General features: G+C 39.8%; 1 protein-coding gene across 1 annotated transcript in view; it reads right to left on the bottom strand.

Annotated features, from left to right (window-relative positions):
- Positions 1-5,476: 5,476 nt before the first annotated feature.
- SNCA (synuclein alpha) overlaps positions 5,477-9,221 on the bottom strand; it is a 71,198-nt gene continuing 67,453 nt past the window's right edge. The window contains exons 5-6 of the mRNA XM_075421510.1: positions 7,122-7,211; positions 5,477-6,106 (exon numbers count right to left, since the gene is read on the bottom strand). Of these exons, the coding sequence (XP_075277625.1) occupies positions 6,074-6,106; positions 7,122-7,211 (123 nt within the window). The 3' untranslated portion in view covers positions 5,477-6,073. The remainder of the gene's footprint in view (positions 6,107-7,121; positions 7,212-9,221) is intronic.

Raw genomic sequence — 9,221 nt, 5'->3', positions numbered from 1 at the left:
GGGCTGAATAAATAGGAGGAGTTTTGTCTGAAGTGTTTTGTGGGAGCTGCTATCACCTTTCTTTGACAATGAAAGTTGTCACTTGCTTACTGGACCGAGATAACAGATTTCATTTCTTATTGGCCTTATTTATCAATTATGTTCCTTTACATTTTCACTATTAACACGTTTGTCCACTTTTACTCAACAGCACGGTCTTGCCTTCTTGCTAAGGCTGCTCCTTGTAAGATTTTTCTGGTGTTGGGAAGCAGGCAATATAACCAATTCAGCAGGATGCTGTCTCACCAAATGCTAACATTAGATGACCATCTTTGTTATTTTTGCCAGGCTTCACAGAATTTTCCAACTGAAATTCACGTGAATAAATAACAGAGGATAATAGTCCCATGGGCACTGTGCAATTCCCTTTTCTATGCAGGACACTGATAAAATCAGCTCTCACACTCTGTTTTATTTTTATTAATCTAGAACACTGCTCGGTCAATTGCTTTTATGTTCTTGGTACAGAGGACTTCAGGTGGCAGAAAAATAAAAAGGGGAATTCAACATAAAAAGCCAGGTCTCCTCAAACAGCATGTGAATTCTGCCTCACAGAGAGCAAAGCAACCCTGTTCTGATTTTACCTGGGTCCTTGAGGTGTCTGTCCCTGGGAGCACTGTAAAACCATGGGATATTTTCTATCATTAGCCTCTGACACCACAAGCACTGCCTAGGGGAGGCAGGCAGGCTGAATGCCAGCCATTTCTTAGCAAGGCTCTCATGCCTGTTTTGCTTCTCCAACCTCCTCCTCTGCCTTCCTTTAACAGCCACTGTGCTTTTCCGTCTCAGCGCATTTGGGCAGAGTCTCTGCCTTGCTGTGTCTTTGGATGCAGCAGTGATGGGAGCATCCTGAGCAGGAGAAGAGCTGTGGTCCTTCCTCTTTCTAGAGGTTCAAAGACTAAAGCCCAGCTCTCCAGGCATGCATGCAGCCTCATCACAACATACTGTAAACAATGGCCAGAATAAGATTTTGCAATAAAATTGACACTCAGCAATGAGGACCCTCTGAAAATTTTGCAGATTAGTGGAGAGAAAGAAACCGATGTGGGAGTGGTGAGTAGAGAGAAAAAGAAAAGAAGTGGAGGCATCCAAGCAGTTAACTTTTTGTAACAACATTCTTCTTGTTAAATCTCAAGTTAATCATCAGAAACGCATGTGCTGTGGCCTCTGGGAGAGAGATCTCCTATGCTGCAGCTGAAAAAAGCACACTTGTAAATCTCAGATGTTCACCTTTTCCACAGAAATATGCCCTATTGATGTATCTGATGCTGGTAGACTGTGACCTATTCAGAGACGTGAATATTAATGGAAAATGCTGAAAACCCACTTCTATGCCTCCACTGGAGGAAACATTTTCAAAGCATTTCTTCCAACATGGAAGAAATCTCATCTGACCCAGTTTCCTCCCCTGTTTGTTACCTCCTGGCTGTCTCATCTGAGGTTTCACCTGCTGCTTCTCCATCTGCCAGCCTTTTTTAGATCAGAGGAACCTTCTGAGTTACACATTAAATGTCAGGCAGGCTTGAGAAAAGTTATTTATGTCTGCATTTAAACAGATTATATTTTCTATTAAAAATGCAGCATGGAGATACTGAAGGCTAAGATCTCGTGTGCTGTTGGTTATCATAACTCAAGAGCAAGTCTGTTTACACGAAAAATGATGCTATTAGTTCAGACCTGCATATATCCAAGCAGAATGAAGATACCCTGTGAAGACCATTATTAGTGTATTTTCCAGTAATCTCGAAAGTCTCAAGCTAGGGGCCAAAAAGCACCAGATAATTTAGTCGAAGTCGCTAGAAGCCTTGTGTGGACTGAAATAAAACCCAAAACCTGTATCAGGGAACCATCTATTTTCTCCCCCTTACCTCCTAAGCAATTCCAGAGCAGAACACAAAGATTTAAGTTAATTAATATGTCAGTAAATATCAATTACCTGAAGGAATAATTCCCTCTAAGGTGGCAATACCTAAGGGCAACTACTCCATTCAAACTCAACATTTGAAGTATGCTGTACCATGTAGAATTTACAGTACAGTATTTTGCCAGCGTATAAGACCACAGTGCTGCTGAGAAAGCCTGGTGAGAGCTTAGCTGTGGGATTTTATGGTAATCTTTGCTTTTCTGCTACTTTTGCTATTCTTACATGTCCTGCAGAGGGACTTTGATCATCTGATCTCTGCCACCTCTGAATTCCATGCAACCTTAAGAGAGGCACCAGGACCGATCCACACCCATTTAAGTAAATGAAAAGAGTCCTTTTCCACGATTTAGGAATCAGAGCCCTGGAGCATCACCTCCACTGAGCACCATCTGACACAAAAAGTATCCTACAGCCAGTGCCTTAAGACACCCTAGAAGCAAGGTTTTCAGCAGTTATTTTCTCCCTGAAAATCACACAGAAAAGAACTAGAGACTTCTCACCTCAGTACGGACTGCCACACGTCAGTTGCATGAGAAGATCAAATGTATCCTGTCCTAAAACACTGACGTGAAGGCAGTGGGAATCTTTCCACTGATTTCAGTGAACTTTGGATCAAATCTTCGAGGCAATTAAGTAGTTCTACATGGTATATTCAGATTTTATGTTTACACACAGGTAGCCATCTATACCTGTCTTCTATTCTGCTCCTGGAAGAATTCCAGCTACTAAATGGACGGCCCTGAATTTCCGAGTCTCCCAGCTCTTGGAGGCAGAGGTCTCTGCTCCGAGTCTGCTGCCACTGACTGACCCATTGTCCATGCCAGATGCTTCCGTATGAGAATCACTGAGCCTAGACTGCCCATGCTAGGAAAGCCAGGATGAGTAAAAGATGTGCTTCCTGAAGAGATGCAGGTGTGTTGCTCTTCCTCGAGTTTAGGACATTGTAATTTATCTTAAACTGTCTGCAACTGTCTCGAGGGAAAGAAGGAAAGTCTTGCTGGTGGGAGGAGGGCATTGCTTGCCTTATCCCTCACATACAATGACTTGAAAGTCATTATGCTAAACGCACGTAACAGAAGTATTAACACTATGATTTACAGGAATAAAAACATTATTACAATGTGTCTAATTAGGAATCATTATAAGACCAATTAACGCTGTCAAAATAGAACAAAAAGCAACATATGTTTTTTCCCTGGAGTGCTGGGATATGGTGAGACACATTATTAACTCACAATATGAGGACAGAAGATTGCTTTCAGTTTGAGTTGAACTCTAGGCTCTTAAGGAAAAGATGGCTCTGAGGTGTATTCCTCTCTGGCAAGCATTGCTTAAGCAAATGTTATCACAACAGCAGAAGCATTTTTTATACCCAGGGCAGACACTGAACAATAGCTACGTACAGCAGAATCTATTTAGTTCAGCTTTAGCATCCAACACAATTCTGACATTTGCAATCCGCGTGTCAGTATTTATCTCACTGCAGGAAATAAGACAAGATGGCATTTACTTTACCTGGAAAGGATGGTTAGGCAGCCCTTAAGGAATCTAATTAAAATGCAGCTTGTTACCAGAGCAGTGCATCACACTGTGCTGCCATAGTAACCAGGGGTCCCATGGACTTTCAGGGCCATCTGAGGGCATGTTTGCAAGAGGCACGAGAACTAAACTGATTGCCTATAGTAAATTTTGAATGACCTGAAAACTCTGAATGATTTGCTGATGCTAATCTATGAAAGAAAATAATTAACTCCTACGTGCTCTGACAATGGGCCAGTCTCAGGAGTCAATTTATTCTTATTACTGTTTTTTATGACATACTGCTCCCCACAGCTTATTTAAGAAGTGCACAACTTATTTGAAAAATGTGAGCAACGAAACAGTTTAATTTGATTCTCTAATTTAGAAACAATAGAGCAATCAAGACTGGTGGGCTGTGGAAGAGAAGATGGACAACAGAAATACGTCTTCTACTTAGGCTGCTGTTTCCAGTGCTACTACCTGAACTATCAGGCATCTGACTGCTCTCAGTTGTTGCTCTTAGCGGATGAGTTCCCCCTAGCACGCTGGGAAAAATCACATTACAGCACTGGGCTTTTCTTCCCAAACCCTTCTACTAGAACAGTAGGACCTTTAGAACAGAAAGATACCTAAACAGCATTGATAATTATAAAAGCAGTATCTTGCATTGTGCCCTGTACTCATATTAATTTTCCATGGACTCAATCAATAAATTTGCCACAGAGGCATTAAGATGAATTTTAATAGTAAAGATGTCCAAGACGAGATTATTTTGACACATTGCCTGTGAAGAAGACTGCAAATTGTTAGTGGGTTGTTGCAGGTGATCATGAAAGATTTCTGCAAAAGAGTACAGGACTGTAGGCTTCATTAAGCAATTTAACTATTGATGAAAATACTCGCAAATTGTTTGAAATGATCAAGGGGATTTTTAACTGCTTTGGAAAAAGAGCTTGATAGCAATTTTTCTGAAATAAATGAATTTCCTTAGAAATATGGGGTTGGGACTGGGGGATGACATGAGAAGTTGAAGCATCAGTCTTCCAAGCATCGTGAAACCAGTATGGTCACGTGATTTTGGCTCATGGTACTACACCATTAGCTCTAACAGTACACAGCTGGGATGGGTACATATCTAGTAAGGTCTGCTCCAGGCTGGGCATGCTAATACCAGGAACGTTGCAGAAAGCCAGAAAGGAGCTCAGTTCAAGAACAAGTTGAGACTTCAGCCTCCGGGCTTTTGAGTCTCTTTTTGTACATACCAGTGACACGCATTATGTGGTTGTTCCTAAGTTTCCCCATTTTTAAAAGCAGACAATAATACTCCCCTGTTTTAAGATCTGTGTCACAGAACATTGTAAAGACTAGCTGTAAGCGAAGTACAAAATCCTGCTCAGGACTAGAGAACCTTAAATGAAAAAATACCCACTGTATTTTTCAGGTTAGAGGCAATATTTGATCCAAAATAACAGATAATTAAACATTAGAGAAGAAAGAACATCTCACATTTAAATCTTTTTACTACACGGAAAAGTATCCAGGCAACATAATAATTAAAATTACCGTGTCTAAAAACAGACAGTAGGCTGTACTTTTGCTAAACGGGACTCTACAGAAGACATATTGATTGCAACTAGTCCATCACTCCTCCGTATAGCCCAGCGTTTTAACAACCTTGAAACAGTAGTTCTTCAAAGGGCCTCACGATTTCCTGATAATCTGCTGCAACCCATTATTATTAGCGTCATTCACTCTCGGGTTCTCCTTGCAACAGAAAGTTTATTAGCACTACAAATGAATCTATTTTGTCAACAATTTACTCCAGCTCAGACAACAGCCCTGATACTCTCATTCTGCATCCTGTTTTTGGTATAGACTGGGCTTCCATTTGCAGGTTTTGTTTCTCCAGTTCCTTCACAGGAAGCAACACAGTCTGAATGCTTTAACATGGAGAGGAAAGAAGGTGTTATAAATCATCACTAATTTAGAAGATCATTTTAATGGGTTACATTTTATTTGCTTCAGTTGAACACCATTATTTACAGACACAAGTTAACAAAACACATCACAAAACAATATATTTTCAACAGGTAATATTTATAGGTGCATAGTTCATGCTCAATTACTTTTTTTTTAATATGTATAATACATACACATATATATAAAGCTCCCACAATAAGTCGTCTCTGCACAGAAAGAATAGTCATAGGAAACAAATAAAAATTGTATCATAAACAATATCAAATTACTGACAGCCTATCAACAAAACATGTACAGAGTTAGAAATAAGCAGTAGACACTTAGGTGTTTTTAATATTTTCTTTTTCAACTTTTAAACTTGAAGCCACAATATCCACAGCACAACAATGACCCTGCCATCCAGCTTTCATTTCAGCAGGGGGGAAATGCTGAAATAAGGTGGATGCAGTCACAGATACTTCAATCATTGCTGATGGAAGACTTCAAAATACACTGTAAAAACTGTAAAAAAATTTTACGACTGGGCACATTGGAACTCAGCACTCGTACAGGATGGGACTTCTTTAGTAGTTAGTAGATTTCAGAAGATATAAAGGAAGGAAAGGATTCTCATGCTTCAGGTTCATAGTCTTGATACTCTTCCTAATGAGGAGAGCAGAAATCAGCACTGCTAGTATTTTAGATAAATGCATCACACTTTCACTGCTTGTTCTAGTCCTAGTGGATTCAGTGCCAAAATATTACGGATTTTCTTGGGATCAGGATCTTGCCATTTAGAATTACTTTGTCACATCTTCGAGATACTGTACCTTACAAGCTGTGGTATTTACAGGAAATTTAGGCTTTTACAGCGGTTAACATGCCATTCAGCTGATGTTGCCAGGAACTCATAAGACCACTGATGGCAATTCATTTGGAGAGGGAGGAGGACCACCTCTGGGCTGAACAGCACACCAGGTGATGCAGATACTCGTACGAGTCAGTAAATTATTTGAATGTCTGTTTAACTATGGGTACACGAGCAGCCCCCATAATTTCAGTGATATTCAAGGTGTTGGTGATCAAGCGGGCCTTTTAAGTCTTTTACTGGATCGTGGTCGAAATGCTTTATACCTCTCATTTTCAGCCTAATTATCTATGTTACTGTAAAAATGCCACTCCAACTGCCAAAGCATCATGCCAGATATTGTAATAATACTTTAGACAGCAAGTACATGAAACACAACAAAATAATTTGCTCCCATAATTTCTTTAACCTAAGAGTATAATAATGAATTATGATGTTTTATAAAGCATGATGCTTTGATAAATGGCCAAGCTATTAAAACAACCTATGAAGATCCAGTTTTTCTCTTATTCCCTATCAAACATAGGAAAAAGACACAAGTTTGCTGTGGATTACTCAGAGACCCAGGCACAAGTGGTTTGAAAGACACACAGTATTTTCCTATTAAACTTCCTTACTATCAAGAAAGCAATGGATTTTCTGATTCCCAGCACTATACCTCTGGGAGATTTTGGCCAAAGTGACTGCGTTTCTGCTGCGCCCTTGCAGCTCATCCACCAGCCTGCGCCAGGCTGACGTAACTGGAGCGTGCAGCCCCGTCCTGTGTGCTTCTCCTATGTGCATTCACAGCAAACATCACAACAGATTTACCTCTGGAGGCATTTCATAAGCCTCATTCTCAGGGTCCACAGGAACATCTGTATTATTCACCATTCCCTCCTGCAGGAAACCTTCTTCATTCTACATTTAAAACAGGGAAAGAAAAGTGACAGACTGTAACTACTTGCCTTGTCATTTATGTCAAAGTGTGTCTTTCCTCCCCATCACTGGTTGACTTCTTGGCCTGTCCTTTGGTTGCAGGATGTTGCCAGGGGTTGTGAAGAGCTAGAAGACACCAGGTCTAGAGAGATCTTCTCCCTTTTCCACAGGGGTATCCATGGGAATGCCTACTACCATCTTTCTGAATAGCTGAAGTGCTCGTACCCCATTTCTCTCTTGCCAGGGACAGGCCAAGAAGACAATTTGAACAGAACAATAGTACCACCACCAATCTGCTGAATATCTTTAGAAAATATTTTAATCCCACAGAAAACGCTTTGGTGAAGTCATGAAACAAATCAACCAAGTTTTTTGCTGCTTAAGAAACTGATCTGGGAAACATAGTCCCACACAAATTATTTAAGTAGGTTATCACATCAATTTCTGTTTAACTACTTGGGGGAACAGAGTCATAGGTATGCAAAAGTATTTGTAAACGCAGGCCAAAAGAATTGTGTAGTGTCAAGACACACAAATGAAATAGTGATTCAGTTATATATTTTTCAATGTTAGTAATACAATTACATAGTTTTTTCATGTTCTAGACACAACAATGCTCTCATAAATATGAGTTTTGCCAGAACAATGACTGATGTCATTCATCTTGAACTGCAAGAAAATTGGTATGAAAACAGGCAGAGTAGCTCAGTGGAAATATTGTGACCATGCTGATTTATACAAATTGCCAATCTAGACAGAAATGTACTAAAAAACAACTACAGACACTCCAGAAGAAATTCACTTAAAAAAACCCCTGCAGGCTGGTAGTGTAGACAGAAATACAAAATTAATTAAGTCAGGAACCAGACTAAGGAGGTAACTATTCAAAGACTGCAATTTATAAGATAGTGATGCTAAATTAAATTTAGGATATAGATAAAATGAGGATAAGAGAAGCTAAACCTGAAACTCATCTCTGTGAGTTTAAAACAAAATAGAAAATGATACACAAAACAGGCAGCACTAAACCCTCTTTACCTTCACACAGTATTTATCATGCTTCTGCTCTTCACTGTTTGCCACGTATCAGCTCCCTCTGCAGTTTAACCAGGTGAGCTTAGTCATAATACTTTGTTCCTCACTTGCTGCATCTCTCCATCCACAAATCGTGACTTTATCTGCCAGATATGAATCCCGTTTTTTGATGCATGTGCACTTACATGTGTTTTTCACCCTCAAAGTCCATGAAGTGCAGAAATTATTTCCATAACAAGGATTCTTCTCTCTAGCACTTACTTCAGACTTTAAAAGGTCCAGTATGAAGATATCTGGTCCCATTGCTTCTCAGTGGGGCCAGACATGCTTTTTCCTTCAGCGGTAGAAAGTATAGTCCGTGTGGAGTCAATGCCTACTATTCTGCCAAGTTCCCTCCATGCACGTGCCTGCTATCAGTTAACACCCTGTGCTGGTCTGTGGCATACTGAACATGGACAGATTCCAAAAGTCAAGGGACATAAATGAATAAAGTTTCTAATATTTTTATTTAGGCCTGTGTCTTCCAGAAGAACTAATAATTTTGTGTGTTCAATGTGACAGGTAACTTTTCAAACAGGAAATTATCTGAAAAACTGGGCCTAATTACAGTTCTGCCCTGGCTTATCAAAAGACTCCAGCTCCTAAAGATTATTTGATGTGCAACATTTAATTACCCTAGCTTCTAAATAAATTTTTAGCAGTGTTCATGCCTACTTATTTGTATGAGAAATAGCATCAATCCCTGTCAGCTTTGACTGAAATAGCTGAATGGTGTGCGCAATGCAAATTTTAAAGCTGAATGTGCACTTGATCTAACATATCAGCTCTAAGGACCTACAGCTCCAGTCTACTGCTCTCCTGTTTAATTCAAAATATAATTTAATTTCTGTTTCCCCCTATCATTAAGGAACAGCTTTGGCTAACAATCGGTACATCAAGTAAAACAGTGCACAAAAA

This window comes from Opisthocomus hoazin, chromosome 5, assembly GCF_030867145.1.
Source record: "Opisthocomus hoazin isolate bOpiHoa1 chromosome 5, bOpiHoa1.hap1, whole genome shotgun sequence".
Lineage (NCBI taxonomy): Eukaryota > Metazoa > Chordata > Aves > Opisthocomiformes > Opisthocomidae > Opisthocomus > Opisthocomus hoazin.
This window is presented reverse-complemented; position numbering and strand designations above follow the sequence as displayed.